At 39.2% G+C, this 20,154-nt stretch overlaps 1 protein-coding gene across 1 annotated transcript in view; it reads left to right on the top strand.

The window, feature by feature from the left end:
- Nucleotides 1–411: 411 nt before the first annotated feature.
- The window catches only part of trpc4b (transient receptor potential cation channel, subfamily C, member 4b), a 33,898-nt gene continuing 14,155 nt past the window's right edge, over nucleotides 412–20,154 (top strand). Inside the window, exons 1-4 of the mRNA XM_067450426.1 lie at nucleotides 412–469; nucleotides 884–1,156; nucleotides 1,826–2,253; nucleotides 12,701–13,219. Of these exons, the coding sequence (XP_067306527.1) occupies nucleotides 1,876–2,253; nucleotides 12,701–13,219 (897 nt within the window). The 5' untranslated portion in view covers nucleotides 412–469; nucleotides 884–1,156; nucleotides 1,826–1,875. The remainder of the gene's footprint in view (nucleotides 470–883; nucleotides 1,157–1,825; nucleotides 2,254–12,700; nucleotides 13,220–20,154) is intronic.

The following is a 20,154-nucleotide window of genomic DNA, read 5'->3' as shown; positions in this document are numbered from 1 at the left end:
CATCATGGAATAAATACATTTTAAGTGATCCAGTTAAGTAGTTTAAAAGTGAAATTTATATGGCTTCCTGACATTATTCAGGCATTCAAAATCATATCACTTCAAATTCATCCACTTCAGTTTCATATATTTTACTGTTACACAATGAATTATAATACTACACTAGCTAGTTGACAAACCTTTAGCTAGCAATAACAAACATTAGCATCTCAAATGCTAAGCATATTTGTAATTTAAATTGTTCTAATAATTCCAACCTAATTGAATATTAAACACTATAAAACAATCAAGTCTCCCCCTTTCTCATTGTGCTCAGAAAATACATAACATAACTCTTTTACATATAAAATAGCAACATTTACTCTATCCTGATTTAGCCATATGCAAAGCATGCTGGGAACTAACAAGCCCAGCAGTTTCAGTTATGGTGCATTCACGTGCTCTCGGAATTATCCTACGAGTTTCCTAGGTAAAAATTGCACATGAACGTCCTCCCTTTTCAAACTTTTAGTAGAATGAGCTCGTAATCACAACTTCAAAAGTGGGAATTATCAAATTTCCAATAGCACGTGATTAGTTGATGTTCATGCCAGCTTAGATAAAATGTATTTTGTAGTCAACTACAAATAGCAAAAGTAGCTTTGACGCGCGCAATCTCTTCCAAACAACGCCATGTGATCTACGACTCTTCTTTCTTTCTTTCTTTCTTTCTTTCTTTCTTTCTTTCTTTCTTTCTTTCTTTCTTTCTTTCTTTCTTTCTTTCTTTCTTTCTTTCTTTCTTTCTATTTTGCGGATTGTCAATTAGATTGTATTAATGCTTGTCTGTGTTGAAGCACGTGCATTACGTAATTCATTTACATGCTAATTTGGTTACCATTTTCAGCATCATCTACGTCAGACGAGGGCTCGGCTGAACTGAAGTAACAGAGAGGAAATGTTATGTTAATACAATGCACTGTGGGTGCGTAATGGATAATTGCAATTCCAGCATGATTACAGCGGTGAGTCGGTGCCGTGGCAGCACAACAGTCACCATGCGCAACATTCCTCGCGTGGTCGCAGGAATACTGCTCCAAAAGTGTCTCCTGTGAGGAATCGGTGAAGTTGGCTGCATCAGCTTTATAAATGTGAGGATCAAAGTTGCTTAGACAGCAAGGTGAGTTTTATGGGAGAGGGATTATTGCATTGCGCTCTAGAACAACACAGCATTATTTTCCAAAGATTTGACCGTATGCGTTCAATGCGAATTGTGATTGTTAACGCATCCACCTCCACATGCTCTTTAAAAGTTGCGTCGTGATTCTTGATTAAATTGAAGCCGCATTAAGCGAAGTTTATGGTGCTGTCATTGCGTAAGCATGCGTAAGTTGGAGATGGTGGTGTTTTGGCAGGTTTGCGTGGTTTTCTATTCAAGCCAAGAACAAATGTTTCATTTTTATTTTCTGAAACACAAGCACAAGTGAAGGTCTGCGTAAAATGTCTAATTTGAAGTGTAATGAAATATTATTTCTTGCTTGGTTGATATAGAAGTTTTTATTTATTATTTTTTTATTATTCTGACAATGTAATAACTCCAAACAAATAGTGATGTGAATGTGATCTATTCAGCTGTGCCAAGCCTTTTGCATGACTCCCCATTGTAAAATCCAACTGGTAATTTCTCAGTCCCAAGTTGTTTATTAGCCGGTCAAGCTACAATGTTTAAAAAAATAGCTGGTAGTTTTTTATTGCTGGTTAGTGTGGACAACCACATTGCACCTGCTATATTAGACAGGCTTCTGGTCAAAAACGGATTTTGTGTAAACACAGATGTGTTTGTCTTTAGGTTGCTTTTAGTCCTCGCTCTCCACCTGTTTTGTGATGGATTGAGCCACGATGTCGCAGCTGTACTACCGCAGAACGGATAACTCCTCGTACCGGGACCGCATTCCCCTGCGGATAGTGCGCGCCGAGTCGGAGCTCTCGGGGCAGGAGAAGTCCTACCTCAATGCCGTGGAGAAGGGCGATTACGCCAGCGTGAAACTATCGCTGGAAGAGGCGGAGATTTACTTCAAGATCAACATCAATTGCATCGATCCTCTCGGGCGCACGGCGCTGCTCATAGCCATTGAGAATGAGAACTTGGAGATCATCGAGCTGCTCCTCAGCTTCAACGTGTATGTCGGGGACGCTCTGCTCCACGCCATCCGTAAAGAGGTGGTGGGAGCCGTGGAGCTCCTGCTGAACCACAAGAAGCCCAGTGGAGAGAAACAGGTTTGTGAGTGATGTGTTTAAAGTGCTTGTCTGCAATATTCTGCTAACGCACATAATCTCAACATTCCAGTAAAACTATAGGCTATCAATATTCCATAACATAACTTAAATACATAGTTAAACAGCTTATTTTTGAGGTCTAAGATTTGGTCTCTTGCCTAGTGGAAACCAGGTTTATTCTAAACTTGTGTTTAGAAAATGCTGTTTAAATAAAGCATAGCTTTTAATTTGAACTATGCAGCATCTATATGCAAAATATTTACATTATTAGTAAAACAATTTTTTTATGTGAAAATAAAAAAATGACAATTTTAGTTTAGATAAATAATTTTTAATTGATGATTTCATGCTGTCACTCATTAACCATGCAAAACAATTAATTGTCAGATTAAGTAGATGCAAACATTTTTATTTTTTATTTTTTTTAAAGACACAATATGTAAGATTTTTGGGTTAAAATATCTAAAACCCACTAGAACAGTGTTATTTTGTTGGCGTGTGTACTTGCATCATCCAAAATGTTTCCAAGAATGTTTAAATCCAGAGAAATATGCAATTTTAACCAGGACATAGACATTCAATGACATCATACCTCGATTTACGGGTTTATATAGTAGAAACCATCATGGAAACGCCAAAGACGCTTTGATTATGCATTTTATGAGACAGGCGAGCAACTGTTTGGGTGCATTCATCTACAGAAAATGAATCATTGTAATAGCTCAACATAAGTAGTCTTATTGTTTAAATCTCGTATCTTTAAGTCTAATATTGCAGTGTGCAACAAGTCTCTCATAGTAGCTGCCGAGCAAATGCATAGAGTAGCATTATAACATAACTTCTAACACACTCAAATGTATCAAATATGATAAAACAGTGATGTGTTACCCCGCATACACATGAACAAAAGAAGCGAAAGCATTGCCTGGTCTTACCAGACTCTCGTACATTTCTATTGTAGAGTCTGGCCACTCTCCATTGACAAGCGTTTATTTCCGCGAAGGTGGGTACTCTGTGGAAGTTTAAAACTATTGGATCTGCCATAACCAATCGCTAACGTTTGGTCGTGATGTATGTCATGTGCCCTTCGCCTGTTTCACACATGGAAGTCCGTCACAATAAATGTGCAGGCCACCTCAGTGATAAAACCATAGGATAAAACCTAAAACTCGTGCATTCGGATTGTGTTTTATTCACGCCACGGTGGAGAAGAGAGTTTTGTGATCGGGAATGCGCCGCCACTCCCTCTCTTCACTGATTGGACAGGTACAAATTTGTTCGGCAAAAACAAAAGAATACACCGCCGTCCCAGACGTAGTACTGAAGGAAAATGAAAAATGAGCGGAAGTGCGTAGGAGGGCAGAGCCAGGCTAGCGGAAGCAGTCGTCTGTGGCAAAATAAAAGCTAAGCGAAATCAAGGCGTCATCAAGCTACGCCTTTGTTTTAAATTGCAACCTATAGTGGTGGAAAATTACATATTGTAGCTTTAAATTAATTGGGTTAGCTTTGGCCAAGTGATGGATGAATGTGTGGCAAAATTATTATATCAGGCACACTTGTGCTTTCAACCGTAAAAGTAATAGGAAGCGTTTTCTTCTCCCTGCTTATTTATTTTGCTATCTAACTATGCAAAATATTATATGAATAGTGTAATTGTATTATTTGCGCTTTGTATTGTTTTTCCCTAATCTCTCTGACCCAACAGACATGTTGTCATTATTATTCCTGAAACGAAGCCCTCAAAATGGCAGAACTTATGGAGTCTGAATTTAGTTATTTAGCTAGATCTCTCTGTACATGCAACTTTCAAAACATCTCTTATCAAATCATCATGTAATCAACTCATTGTTGCAGATAGGAGTGCTTTTAGGGCTGAAAGGAATTACGTCTTCAGTTGTTAATGCTGATATATGAACACTTTAGAAAGAGTGTGCTTGGATGCCTGCTTCTTTTCAGAGGAGAAAACTGCCTGCTATAAAAAAGCTCTATGTACAGACACTCAGGCATGTGAACTGTTGGTCTAAAAATTGTTTGCTTTTCAACGGTGCGACCTTTTTCTGGGCCTTACTTCTATGTCCACCCCTCTTAACTTTGATTTAATTTCATTTTGATGTAATTATGAATAGACTGGTTGCTGAGGCACTGATTTAGAGAAATGATGGCATGGATGCACCATTCACTAACTAGAGCAGCTGCACATCTGATCGTCCCCTCCTCAATCCCTGAGCACTTTCCCCCCGCTGTCTCTGTGTCTCTTCCTGTCTATGTCTATTAATGTCACATTTAAATGCATTTGATATGCTAATGACTAAATCAGCATGTCTAAAGACCGCAAGAGGGCGAGTGAGTACACAGGAACAGGTTGTTTGATCTGATATCCTAATTGATGATTCTGATGATTATTCTGAAATTATGATATGATTCTCTCTTCGTGACGTGTTGCTTACAGAACTAGTAATTTCTGAAAATCTATTAAATGAGCAAAGTGGCTATTATGTGGGAAAAAGGGAAATTGGTTCTTTTCTTAAAGGTGCACTATGTAGTATTTTTGCAGTAAAATATCCAAAAACAACAAGGCCGTGTCATTTATTTTGTTCAGTTGAGTTCTTACAATTTCCCAAATGTTTCTAACTATTTTTAAATTGTGAGAAAATTGCTATTTTAACCGAGGAGCTGGGACATCTGAGGAATCGCCTGTCAATTTCGTCATATCTGCGTTACCCTTGGTTTCCGGTTTTATTCTGCAGAAACGCTTTACTCTTAGCAGTGTGAACAAGTTTCACAGCAGCTGCTGAGCGAGCGCACGGAGTAATGTCATAACATAATTTTAAACACTTAAATGTATCTAATATGATAAACAGAGCTGCGTTGCCTCATACTCATGACCGGAAAAGCAGAAATGGTGCCGGCGACTGTGTCCCGTCATAAAAAGTCTTGTTGCTGGCGAGCCGTGTTTTTGCGTAACAATCGCTCCTTCCTCAGCTCCTCAACACTCTGTCCTGCTCTGCTTCATACTACAGTAATTTTAATAATCACATCCATAAAAATTATTTCTGCACGAGTTCTAGCCCGATTCTTTTCCACCGGCTGATGGTGAAGACCACATGTCCCAAGATTCTAAGCTCAAACTTGGCGTCATCAAACGACGCCTTTTTTTTTTTAAATGGACGCCCTCTAGCGCAGTGGTTTCCAATCACGTTCCTGGAGTACCCCCAACAGTGCACTTTTTGCATGTCTCCTCAATCAAACACACCTGATTCAGGTCATCAGCTCATTAGTAGCAACTCCAAGACGTGATGAAGACCTGTGTCAGAAAAAGGACACATCCAAAATGTGCACTCTTGGGGGTCCTCCAGAAAAGTGGGTGGGAACCACGGAAAAAAATACATAGTGCAGTTTTAAGGTGAATGGAGTACTTTATTATTATTATTATTATTATTATTATTTATTATTATTAATATTATTATTATTATTATTATTTTGCAAAAAGGTCTTAGAATTACACTCACATGACAATTTTGATGCCATTTCTGGCAAAATAAAACATTTTCAGTTATAGAAGTCATTGCATTCAAGCTGAAGTCTGTTTTTAAGTCTATTAAATTGTCATCCATGATTACTTTTTCCACAACTGAAAACATCTGATAATAGGTCCAATTATTTTAAAATGGTATTTCAAGTTTGGAGTGAGTTGCGCTGCTCTAATCAGGTCTTGGTAAAATGATGCTGTGGTAGAGGCCTTTTTTCATGTCCCTTAGCTTTGTTGGAAATTTGAGTAATGAATCCAGAGAATTGCTTCTTTTCACTTATTAAACACAAAGCTGAGTTGAACTGTCATCTTAATGACATTTCAAGTCAAGCCCTCTACTTTTCCCATTCTTTTCCCTTCACCTCTCCGATCTATTGTGGTTAAGGATGAGCTTCAAAGCGTCATATTGAAGTAGTAGATAGTCAGTATGGCTGCCAGACTGAGCATGTCTCTCCAAATGGAGCCGTCATTATCTTCCTCAAATAGTCCAGCTTTTGCCGTTGTCACCGTGGGTTTGGAGCTCTTGTGAAAAGGATGGAGATATCAGTCGAAATGTGCTAATCACCCCTCTACCTTTAAATCGCACCTTTTCTTCTCATGTAGCTTTAATTTATAAAATCTCAACTCATCTTCTCTCACTTCACTCCTTCCTAACTCGTTATTCTTTCTCACTTTTAGTCACTTTTTTTAGCACATGCTGTTTGGCTTTCTCTTTCACACTCTTTCTTTCAGTCTCTCACTGTTTTTTGTATATCCATCTCCCCCAAATGTGGTGTGATCTTCATGTACCAGTGTATATCTTATAGCTCCCTCTTTAAGCTGCTTTAAAACTTGCTTCATATAAAGGATCAGATATAATGCACAACACTATTTTAAAGCAGTGGTTCTAAGCTGGTTTTACAGATTTTACTTTCAACCCCCATCCTTCCCCCGTACTTTGTAATCACAATGACCTAAAGCCGTAAAATTATACTTATTTTTATTTGTTTTGTCCAGAAAGCTTATTTTATTTCATTTTGGTAATGTTTTATTTGAGTTTTGTTACTTTTTATTTTATTTACCTTTAAATGACTAGATTTTATCAATAGATACAAATTAAATAAATGGTTTAATTGCATTCTTCATATTCTTTCAACTTCAATTGAAAATACACTGATCAGGCTTAACATTATGACCTAATATTCTTTTGTTCCCCCTTTTGCTACCAAAACGGCCCTGATCCGTCAAGGCATGGACTTCACTAGACCCCTGAAGGTGTGCTGTGGTATCTGGCACAAAGATGTTAGTAGCAGATCCTTTAATTCCTGTAAGTTGTGAGATGGGGGCCTCCATGGATCTGACTTATTTGTGCAGCACATCCCACAGATGCTCAATTGGATTGAGATCTGGGGAATTTGGAGGCCAAGTCAACACCTCAAACTCGTTGTTGTGCTCCTCAAACCATTCCTGAACCCTTTTTGTTTTGTGGCAGGGCACATTGAAAAAAGTTGAAAGAAGCCACAGCCACCAGGGAATAGCATTTCCATGATAGGGTGTACATGGTCTGCAGCAATGCTTAGGTAGGTGGTACGTGTCAAAGTAACATCCACATGGATGGAAGGCCCCAAGGTTTCCCAGCAGAACATTCCCTATGCATCACACTGCCTCAGCTGGCTTGCCTTCCCATAGTGCATCCTGGTGCCATGTGTTCCCCAGGTAAGCAACACGCACCCACTCAGCATCCATGTGATGTAAAAGAAAATGTGATTCAGCAGACCAGGCCACCGTCTTCCATTTCTCTGTGTTCAGTTCTGATGCTCAGCCTACTGTTGGTGCTTTCGGCGGTGGACAGGGGTCAGGGCGCCCTGACTACGGCTATGCAGCCACATACACCATAAACTGCGATGCACTGTGTATTCTGACACCTTTCTATCAGAACCAGCATTAACTTCTTGAGCAATTTGAGCTACAGTAGTTTGTCTGTTTGATCAGACCACACGGGCCAGCCTTCAGTCCCCGTGTGCATTAATGAGCCTTGGCCGGCCATGATCTTGTCGCCGATATTTTTGATGTATACTGACCACTGCATACCAGGAACACCCCACAACTGCAGTTTTGGTGATGCTCTGACCCAGTCGTCTAGCCATCACAATTTGGCCCTTTGTCAAACTCGCTCAAATTCTTTCACTTGCCCATTTGTCCTGCTTCTAACACATTCACTTTGAGGACAAAATGTTCACTTACTGCCTAATATATCCCACTCACTAACAGGTGCCGTGATGAAGAGATATTCAGTGTTAATAATGTTATGCCTGATTGGTGTAATTAACAATTTCATGCATAACCATTTGAATTCAGCTCAAAATACCTTAAATTTGGGTCTCTATGCTGACCTCTTATGGAAAAAAGATAATGATATATTTCATGACAATGTCATGCTATAGCCCAGTTTATAAATTTAAGTTTTATAAGCAAGTAGGTTAATATAGCCATGAAAAGTGTTAACTTGTTGGTGCTATTAGCATTTCAATACAATAACATGGCTTAACCTGAGAAATGAGTTTGGAGACATGGCTATTTGATGCCAAAGGCAGGTGTGGGGAGTCTTAACCAGTATTATTTTTTTATGAGGGTACACCACAATGTATGCATGTGATGACCATAGACTGTAAAAAAAAATTCGACGTAGTGTCCGTGACGTCACCCATTGGATTCCGATTGCCGTTCTGAAGTGAGTAGAGACGAGCTGGGCGTCGCCATCTTGCCAGCGAGTTATTGTGTGTCCCTCCCGGATAACAGAAAATGGGCAAAGAGGTATTAGATGACGCAATGACTATAGACGGCAGATAAATGGCTATCCACCTGTCACTCAAAGTAATCACGCCCTTAATTATGTAGAATTTTAAGGCTTTATATAAAGTAAATGAATGAGTTATAAAAAAATTCACCCCCCTCACAGTTGTCATGAAGGTCAAAATTAATCATATAGGCCAAAACAATAATTTATACCAGGCTGTAAACATGTTTTTTTCTGCTGTACAGTTGGGAATTTAAACATGGGGCTCAATGAGATTCTGCTCCCTTCTGGAGCCTAGTGGCCAGTCGAGGAATTGCTGCTTGCATTAATTCCGTATTAGCTTCAAGATAGATCGCGGGAGGTTGCAGCTTGGTGATGATGTGGGAGCTACACTGTTTTTACAACGTAAACTGCGTAGAAGACCGGCAAATTCTAGAATGAAATGGTTGAACAAAATCATTATTTTTGATTGTTTTTGTGTGCACAAAGTATTCTCATTGCTTCATCAAATTAAGGTTGAACCACTAGAGTCACATGACTGATTTTAACGATATCTTCACTACTTTTCTGGACCTTGAAAGTGTTTGTTACATTGCTGCCTATGGAGCGGTCAGAGAGCGCTCCCATTTAATCAAAAACATCTTAATTGTGTTCTGAAGATGAAGGAAGGTCTTACGGGTTTGGGACGACATGGCTGTGAGTAATTAATGAGAGGACTTTCATTATTTGGTGAACTAATCCTAGCGTTTGGCATTGACGAAGATCACATGTGAGCGAAACATTTGCCCTTTTCTCAGTAAAACATTGACTTTTATCTCACAATTGATTACTTCTTCTTTGGTTGTGCACTGTGCAGACTCTCTTGACATGTTTTAGTACATACATTTCACATATGAGCTTGTCCAGACTTCTTGGCAGATTTGCTCTATAGTTTCTGAGGATAATGGATTATTTTTAAGCACCACCATTTAAGTACTGCATCCTTCATGGTTGAATTAGGCGTATGGATTAGTTCTTCAACTGTAGCACTTTAGGACATTAAGTATATTTTTATTAATGCTGATGATGGTAATTTATCCCTTGTCCAAATCATTGTCCTTAAGATGAACATCGTCACAAACTTCAGAAAGAGATTGCTGTATATCCTTATATATTGCGCTGTTCATTCTTCCTTCTATTTCTGTAAGGTGCAATCCTTGCTGATGAATAGCATCTCTTCAGCATTGTGCTTCAACCAAGGCAATTTATTGGAGGTGTTGTTGCGGGCACTTTAACATTTGCCACACATATTGCTTTGGTTACAAAGGCTCGGTCTTACATGACCACAAAATCTTTTCCCTTTGCAACTGGGTCACTATTATGCTTTTCAAGCAAAAACTCTGCCAAACTCCAGACAGGATTTCACACGGTTCTTCTCTGCAACTGGAGCTCTGTAGCTACTTCAAAGTGATCATAGGCCTCTCTAGCCTCTATCCCAAGCGTTTTGTGCTCAGAGGATTTTCAGGAAACTCCTTTTCCTTGGCAATGTCTGGTTCATTTGATGTAGCTTCCATTTCATCATAATTAAACCAACAGTGGGCGCTCCTATTGTTTTATACCCCTTTTCATGATTTATGCATTTGTTTTTCTCTCCCATTTGGACTATTCTTTAGTGTTCATTTTCATAGCTGTCCTTCACATTCTGAATAATAACAAGAGCTTAATTGGGAGGTTTCTATGCAGCAAGGGAGGCTATTCCAGTCATTCACAGTGAGATGGCAATTGTAAAGCAAATGCATCCTTATTAAGACAATTGTTTTCATCACTAAACGCTTGTCAAAACTGTTATTTTAATATCATTTAGATGAATCCACATTTTATTTATTTTTGAATGACATTTGAATGAACTTTTGAATTATTAATTCCATGACACACACTTTTTTTTTCTTCTTTTTCTTTTTAACTGTGACCTGTTGCCACCTACTGGTGTGATAATGCAGTTGATATGATCTTTATTTGAAGCAACGTTACTTTTAAACAGTACTTGATTTTGGATGCTTATAGTTTTTAAAGGCCCACTGAAGTGCCTTGAAACAGAGTCCTGCACGGGTCCATTTTTGGAGACCCGCCCCCGCCCGTACCCGCAAGGTTTAGCACCAGATCCGACCCGTGACCCGTGAAAATTTCAAAATTAAATCCGTACCCGCCCAGACCCGTTAATATTTGGCCCGTTACCCGACCCGTGCCCGCGATAAATCACACACGCTAAAACATTCAAATTAAAATGCTTTCTTTTTTTATCCTACACCTCTCTCAACATCAACAGCGTCATGAATGGGCTAATGAAACAGGCAAAAGTGCCTTTAAAGACTCATTGTCAACAATTTCATATAGCTACTCCACTCACCAGCTTTACTTTTACTTCATCCATTGCTACTCCTGCAACGCTTGCTCCTTCTGCGCTACGAGAGGCATCAACTAAAGTTTCAATGTCGCAGTGGTGGTGACGTGATGGGTTAAATGGTATATCATTGTTGCGTGTATGTGTAATGGTAATTTGGACATAGAAAGTGTAATATCCTACAATATGTTGGATGGGGGAAGAAGGAGGCGGGAACCGGCGAACATTTAAAAGACTTTAACCAAACAAAACGAAAGTAACGTGGGCAGCCCTTCATGGACATCTCCCATGCGCACACGCATAATAAAACATAAACACAACTCAACGTCAAATCCAGGTCATCTGAAATACTGGTGATCTCTCGTCCTTATATGCTTCCGAGCTCCCTCAGAGAACTCGAGACCGGTGTGGCTCGCAGGTGACGCTCATTCACAATCACGCCCCGGTCTCTCTCTCTCTCGCTCTCGCGTTCACTTTGCCACAGAAATATTGCACACATTTTTCATCCGCCCATCCGCGCTACTACCCGCCCGCACAGAGTTAATTATCCGCCCGCATCCCCGCCCGTGAATTTTATAAATGTCATAATCCACCCGTTTTAGCCACTTTTATGCGGGTACCCGCGGCATTATTCAATGTGTTGACGTAATTTCCACTGAAACGGCTCCAGCTGTTAGCAGCTCCTCCCCTATTTTGAAACAGCCAATAGCGTTTCGTTAATATACAGTTTGACTAGAGTGCAAGAGCAGACATTTCTGTTTGGTAAAGCCAGTTTCCTCTAACACTGTTTACCATCATAATCTCCTCCATATCGCTTTGAAATGCAGCATTCTGTGCAGAATTCAAATGGGTCGATATGTTTGTTGTCGGTGCCGACTCCAGCATATGATCCGCTCTGCGCTCTTGTGTCTGTAGTCTAAATTTAGACCAGAGCTGTTGGGGTGTGTGCGCTGCTGCGGTGTGTGAAACTAACGTGAAAACAGACTTCATTCACCTCAAATGAAAGTATATTTACACTGAATCATTTCCTATCACATATATAGTGCGCTATGTGCTGTTCACCATGTAGAAATGAGTAAATGTGTGTTAACAACTGACCGATTTCAGCCGCAGCTTCAGCAGTGTAGGGGGCGGGCTTTAGATTCTAGATTCTTTGATTGGACAGAAGATTTGACGAGAAAGTGAAGTCTGCGATGATGTCACCAAAATCTGAGATTCGTTTTAGCGGAAGTGAGAGACTGTAAATTTTGAATGCTTATATCTCCTAAATGCAAATTGTGTCATAGTTTTGGAACATACCAGCTTATTCATAACTTGCTAACACAGTCATACTAAAAGCTAAACAACTTCAATTTTGATTTCAGTGGACCTTTAATTAATATCTTGAACTAGATTTTGATTTTATATTTTCTGTTTTTGTTTTAATTTCAGTTAATGTTTTAGTAATTTTGTGTTTTTGTAAAAAAAAAAATATATATATATATTTTTTTAATATATATTTTATATATATATATATATATATATATATATATATATATATATATATATATATATATATATATATATATATATAATTAAAAATGTGTATATCTTTGTATTTTATGACAAAATAAAATAATTTTTTATTTATTTTAAGAAATTATAGGATAGTTTATTTTATACTTAATGCAATGATATTCAGATATTTTAAGTGTGACACTTTTTGGGGAGGCTGTATGAAATACAGTGCATTTATGTTGCCTCCTTTTCCCATTTCTAACAGGTACCACCCATCCTGCTTGATAAACAGTTCTCAGACTTCACTCCTGACATCACCCCCATCATCCTGGCTGCCCACACCAACAACTACGAGATCATCAAGATGTTGGTGCAAAAAGGTGTGTCGGTCCCCCAGCCTCATGAGGTGCGCTGCAACTGCATAGAGTGCGTCTCCAGTTCGGACGTGGACAGTCTTCGACACTCGCGCTCCCGGCTGAACATCTACAAGGCCCTGGCCAGCCCCTCTCTCATTGCCCTATCCAGCGAGGACCCTTTCCTCACCGCGTTCCAACTCAGTTGGGAGCTCCAGGAGCTCAGCAAAGTGGAAAACGAGTTTAAAACCGAATACGAGGAGCTCTCCCGTCAGTGCAAATGCTTTGCGAAGGATCTCCTGGACCAGACCCGTTCCTCACGAGAGCTGGAGTTGATCCTCAATTTCCGCGACAATGTCAACCTGCTCCAGGACGAGGCCAATAATGAGCTGGCTCGCCTGAAATTGGCTATCAAATACAGGCAAAAAGAGGTACAGTTCTGTTATGATGACGATGATGTATTTTTACATTTTTAGTGCTATCAGTCGATGAAAAAAAAAATGGTGTCGTCAAACGCATAACGCAAACGCATCTCCAAACGTTTTGGAGACCGAGTTTGCGTACAATTTTTTTTTTTATAAATCACAGCGCACATGCGTTTTGTGCATATGCAGTGGTTATGAATCAGGCCCCTGATATTTTAGGGCTTTTTATGGGTAAAAGTTTTTTATTTTAAAAAAGAGGCTAATTACTTCTTGCATATTGTGATTTACTATTTCTCCTAAGGTTGACTAAGCTAAGGACAAATTACCCCTTCTAATTACCATTAGAAGGTCCTGAGGGGAGCCAGAAGAAACTCAAGCCTCTATTGTACATTCATTTAAAAGCACTGAAGTGTTACAAACCCAAACTAAGAATTGGGTAATTTCTCTTCACACTTGACAAGGTCATCACATGCCTCAATGCTGTATAGATCTCGTAAAAGATGCCCTTTTGACCTGTGGTGACTTACTGCAGTATAGGAGTGAAGGGTTGTATCCACTTTCAGGAGTGTGTAGTGTGGGTTCTTACTATTGCTTTAATTACTTTGCCTCTTGAGTTAAGTCTGTTCACATTCCATGGCTTTGTTAGAAAATAGGCCAGAATCCATAAACTAAGCATTTTGCTGAAATTGTTGCCTCCTTTTGGTTTTGCCAGTACTTTACACCCTTAGGATTTTAGAGGAACTTGTTATATTATTTGGTTTATTGCTTACTGTATGTGCGTCAAGTCACCTTTATTTATATAGTGTTTTATACAATACAGATAGTTTCAAAACAGCTTTACAGTGATAATAATGAGTTAATGATGCAAACAGAATTCAATTCTGCTGCCGATTATTCAGATGAAATCAGTTCAGTGTTGATGGGTTTTCGATTAAATAACTGTGTAAAGTAGCCTGACAAGCCAGACCCACATCAAGATGTTTGGTCTGGAAACTCACCATTGACAGGGCTCAATCCGAGGGGCGGGATAAACGGTTGTCTTTCAAACTCCCTCTGCATGTGATTGGCCCGACCAGAGTTTGGCGTTTACAGCTCAGAAGTGTATTGAGAGTTGCTAGACGACACTCGCGGCAGATTAGATTTGCTGCCGCTAGGGCGCGTCTAGATTTCTAAGCTATATGTAAAGTACATCAATTATAAACCTAGTTTAATTCGGCTATAAAGCAGCTCTGCAGAAAACAGTGATGTCATCACCCAGCTAAATTAACCCTGGTATGCATTGTTCTAATCATGTATTTCAAATAAGTTTTTATTATATGAAATTGCCTCAATCATACGAACGAAAAAAGGGGCTGTACCACAATGGAGTAGTTTTTCTATAATTTCTTTTCGCTTTCATATTTAATATAAGCACATTTCTTTTAGAAATTGATAGATTTATATATTTGGTACTCATTGAAACCAAAAATAAGTAATATCATTTAAAGGTGCACTATGTAGTATTTTTACAGTAAAATATCCAAAAAACCACTAGGCCAGTGTTATATATTTTGTTCAGTTGAGTACTTACAAAATCCCGAATTCTTCCAACCATTTGTATATTGTGAGAAAATTGCTATTTTAACCAAAGAGTTGCTCCTCATGGGGAGGTGAGGAAGTCGCCTGTCAATTGTGTCATATCTGCGTTACCCTCAGTTTTCGGTTTTATTTTGCAGAAGGGCTTTACTCTTAGCAGTGTGAACAAGTGTCACAGCAGCCGCTGAGCAAATGCACAGAGTACGTTCATTTTAAACACACTTAAAGGTGGGGTAAGTGTTATTTCAAAACCGTTTTAGAAAAAGGACACAGGCTGAATGGAATAACAAACTTGTAGCCAATCAGCAGGTAAGGGGCGTGTCTACTATTGATTGTGAGAAGAGTGCCTGCTCTCGCTCTGTGCACGTCATTATTCAAAACACACGAGTCACACATGACAGACATTGGTAGAAAAATAGCCTAACATACCGGTATGCTGCTTTTGCTTGAATATGCTCGTGTGTCATGTTCACTTGTTAGTCCATTTGCGATCGTATTGTGGCTCACTTCAGCGATGATAAAGACCCGTTCATTTTCACACCGTATGGAGCATCTGAATCTCCTCACTGTCTGTTTCAAGATCAGCTCAGAAAATGTTTCCGACAATTAAGATACTATACTCCTAATATATGTCTGTTTCCCCTTATCCGGTCATAATTGTAATATATCGTTAGCTGGACTGTCGTGCTTGTGTTCTATAGAGTTGTTCATGAGAAGAGTTTGTGTTTTTGTGATTGCTGTAATTCTAATCTGGTCATAATTGTAATATGTCGTTAGCTGGACTCGTGCTCGTGTACTATCGAGTTGTTCATGAGAACGGTTTGTGTTTTTGTGATAGAAGGGATGACTTTTCCATTGAATATTCAGCCTGGATTAGTTACATACAGATTCTGCTGTAGTCGTTGCCTGGGTTACGTATGTGTGGGGCAGAGCTATCAAAATAGGGGCGAGACCCTTTTGGGGGTAGGGGCGTGTTTGTTTTGGTGATTTGAAATATCAACAATGGTTACCAGAAAGCACTTACCCCACCTTTAAATGTATCTAATATGATAAACAGAGCTGAGTTACCTCGAACCCATGACCGGAAAAGCGGAAATGGCACCGGCGACTATGTCCCGTCATGATAAAAGTCCCGCTGCTCACAAGGGTGTGTTTGCTCTTCAATCGCTCCAGTAGCCTTGCACAGCTCCACAAGACTAACCGCGGAGATCCACTTTTGCGACGCGACTGAAGCGCGATGTTGTGACGCTTCCCCTCATTTGTGTGTTGATGGGCGTTCCTCAAGTTTACTGCTATGGGCGTGCTTTTGAGCCAGCGGGGAATGAAAAACAAACAACCCGCGAGAGACTTCCCCCAGTCTCCATGTGCTCTACTTCTATTGGATAGTCGCGTCGCGTTCAACGGATTCATTTGCATAAAGATGGGAATCGGTCAGCTTTTTTGATGTGCAGCATTTTTTCAAATGCAGCGCTGCCTTCCCGGAATGCAATGCGGACGCGTTAAAGTAGCTTGACGTCACCCATAGGAATAAAGTGGAGCGCGGCGCGACAGAAATGTTGCACGGACAAGTGGATCTGCACCTGCTGCTCTGCTTCATACTACAGCAACGTTAATAACCCCATCCATTAACATGATTTCTGCCCGAGTCCTATCCCGATTCTTTTCCACCGGCTGTGAGGGGAAGACCACATGTCCCAAGACTCTGAGCTCAAACTTGCCGTCATCAAACTACGCCTTTGTTTTGAATAGGCGACCTCTAGCGGATGGAAAAGTTTAATCCCTATCGTTCCCTATAATTTGGTTAACTCATCCTCACTCTCATCACATGGTAGAGGTAACTCTCCTCTTTTTCTATTGCCCTTTCCGTAAAATATTGCTGTATTCATTTTCTGAAAAGAAGAAATTGTTTTGTTACATATATACATAAACACACTATACTACAATAAACACTATAAATAAATAAATAAATAAATAAATAAATAAATAAATAAATAAATAGCTGCAATCATATTGTTAATGCTACTATGTATAAAAAAATCCCAATGGAGAAATACTGCAAATCCATTGTAGTACAGCTTTGCCATATGGCAACAAGGATATTTTCTCAATTTACAGTAAAACTGTTAGACAATGTTGATTTCTGAATAAAAAATCTAATAGACTTATCAAAGAACCCCCTTGAGAAGAGATTATTAGAAATGAGGTCAATAAAGCAATTTCTGAAGCACTTCAACAGGTGTCTTCCATGTGAGGGTCACAGGGGGAAAGAGAGTTTTGGAGGGACATTCAGATGTCATTTGACTTAAAAATAGGCTACTTTAAGGTCTGCACTTTGAATTCCCTTAGTGCATTTTCTTCCCTTTTTTTCTTCTTCTGAATAATAAGGAAATGAGGAGAAATTAATTGTAGCCATATGGCAACTCCGTACCATAAAGGGTTAAGTTCTCATTTCAGGGCAGTCAAATCAATAATACTGTAGATGTCTGTTACATAAATATACATTGGTTATATTCTTCTCAACTGTGATTATATTAGACACAGTTCAGATTAAATGCCATTTGTTCCAGCAATCATTGGGCAGAGACGGTCTAATCATATTATTATAAATGTTACTAATAATGTCTCCAATTAAGCATGAGCATATCCACTATAAAAACAGATCAGAAGCAGCATGCTTTGTATTACCTCAGATATAAAGATATTTGATCACTAGATTCTCAGTGTTGAGGAGAAGGATTAAAAGTCTATATATCTCCTATTGACGTGCATTGTACTGTAGTGTATCCGATTTGCTCGAATATCCTGCTGAACAAGTACATTTTCCATGCTCTGAAAAGAACATGGGCTTTCATGTGCCAGCTGTACAAAGTTTGTATGACATGACGGCATGGTGGTCTTACATCTGCAGATGATCTGATAAGGGCCTATACATCATAGCTAAACCTCCTTTTAAAGAATCTGTTGGAGTGGAAAAATAGCATGTATTTTGTGCTTAAAGGGTCTCTGCGATTTTTAGTACCCTACACAGTTAAAACATATATTGTAATTTTACAGGAAATTCCTGGTAACTAATTGTTGTACATTTACAGCAGTAATATAGTTTTTAATACAAAATATTATAAAGTTTTGTATTTATACAGCAGTGCTACTGTGATTTATAGTAGTGTTATTGCAGTAAAATGGTGTCATTTATTATATAATTTACTGTATATTTACTGCAACTCAATTGCCAGGAATTTCCTGTAATTTTACTGGACTGAATTACAATTTAATTGAGAATGAAGACATACGTCATGGTAGCTTGCTGTCACGTGACAAATTGGGCGGTGTTTGGGCCCGTCCTCCATTTTGGGATCCAACGCTATCGGTTGCCAGGGGTCAAACAGAGACCTAACGTCAGATGCTTTACTACCTTGCACGTTCCTGAAATGTTTCTAGATATATTTTGTGCATTCTGAATAATAAATAAATAGATTTCCCCACTATCCTGCAACAGTCTAGTGCTCGTCCTCTCATTAACTAAGTTTTTCTCATACAGACCCTATTTTATACCTGATGACGAGTTTAAATTTCTAAATGAATTTAACTAATAAAAAGGAATGCTTGTGTGCGCTGGTGCTTTTAGTCCAGCCTTAGACTAAATGCTCAGTACGTACATGCAACATTCAACGTTAGAGGAAAATGACAGTCAACTAATAAAGTTACTTTATTAATTTTGGCATTAACATGTAAATTATATACAATAAAATTATTGACAATGAAAAATGACAGAATAGTTCTCAAAATGTTTAATACAAATAAATAAAGGATCGTGTTCTAGCCTGGATGCCAGCTGAACTCAGCCCCGCCCAAAAATTTTTTAGGTCGGGCAGTTCGGTCTGGCCTTGCTCCATAGAGGAGTAATTATCCCTGAACAGAAACTGTTCGGACCAATGAAATCATCAGGGCGGGCTTTAGACAATGATGGACAGATGATCAACAGTAACGTAATCATGCACGTCATCAAAGGGGCTTAGATTATATTTTTTCGAATCCTAAAAAGCTTGTTTCTATATGCATTCTCCATCACAATTTCTCTCAGAAATGATGATCATGTTGGGTAAATCCTCTGTGTATCATTAAATTATGTAATTTTTTTACAGCACCGGCAAAGATTGTGTGTTCCAGCCTGATACCAGAGCGCGTACAGACAGGGTTGCCAAGTTTTTACAACAAAACCCGCCAACTACAAGCCCTAAACAATAGCTTCTCGGGGGGGTTCTCCGGGGGAAAAATGGCGTTTGGGGGGTAAAATGTGTGTTATTTTGGCAAGGTTGCCTGCTATATCACAATAGTCGCTTCAACCCGCGGACATAGAAAACAACCCGCGGGGAAAAAAAGCGGACTTGGCAACACCATGGGCAACACAGTGCAGTTGAGCTCTGATTTGACAATGCGTCTCTTCGTTGCTCTGATTGGTTGTAGGTCTATCCAATTGATGTCTTTCCTGGTTCGGTTGAAACACGCCTCATAATCACAGCCCAATATAGCAGTTTCAGACTCATATTCTGACTAGAATTGAGTATGACCACGTCAGGCTAATTGTGTTCATCAGATGTCAACACACTCCAGCATCGCGGTCACTAGTAAGACGATGACTGACACCCTGTGGTGAAATAATGGCATATGTTTACCAGCAGCTGCTTTCTCAGATCGGCTGGGGTGGATTAAAACTTCATGTTCCATTGAGTTTGGAAAATTATGTACATGGCAGTCATCAGAATATCTCTTCTCCAGTCTCTGTCCGAATCCAATACCTGGCGGACCATCCTCCCAAAATGGCGGAAGAGGGTGGGGCGCGGTCTCGTGACGACATCTCATTCTCAATATTGTAATTGAACTTACTGTGTATATTTTTGTATTATTGTCTTCCGCAATTAACAACAAAACAACAGCATATTTTCTTTGTTTTATTAACACTGTGCGAGTCAGTGAGTGTCAGTTTCCAGTCAGGATTTTTTTTTCAAATGTGTAGAAAAAAATTGAATGGAGACCGAGCTATTGCCATTCATTTTCTGTTCTACCTTGTTATTCCAGGACATGTATTTAAACAGAAGGGTCTGATGGACAGAAGTTTAACATTATGACTTTCATAAATTAATTCATTTCATGATGTATGGTTAAGGTATTTAACAGACCCTTTTGTCCAAACATATACAGATTATACAGTAGATGCATACATAATGACATGTATTTCTAGAAAAACATTTACATTTACATTTAATCATTTAGCAGACGCTTTTATCCAAAGCGACTTATAAAAAAGGGTAGAGCAATAGAAGCAACGAAACAAACAAAGCCAACAACCTGTAAGAGCTGTAAGAAAT

The sequence above is a fragment of the Pseudorasbora parva genome, chromosome 8 (genome assembly GCF_024679245.1).
Source record: "Pseudorasbora parva isolate DD20220531a chromosome 8, ASM2467924v1, whole genome shotgun sequence".
Lineage (NCBI taxonomy): Eukaryota > Metazoa > Chordata > Actinopteri > Cypriniformes > Gobionidae > Pseudorasbora > Pseudorasbora parva.
The sequence above is the reverse complement of the archived record's forward strand: the minus strand, read 5'-3'. Positions and strand labels throughout refer to the sequence as shown.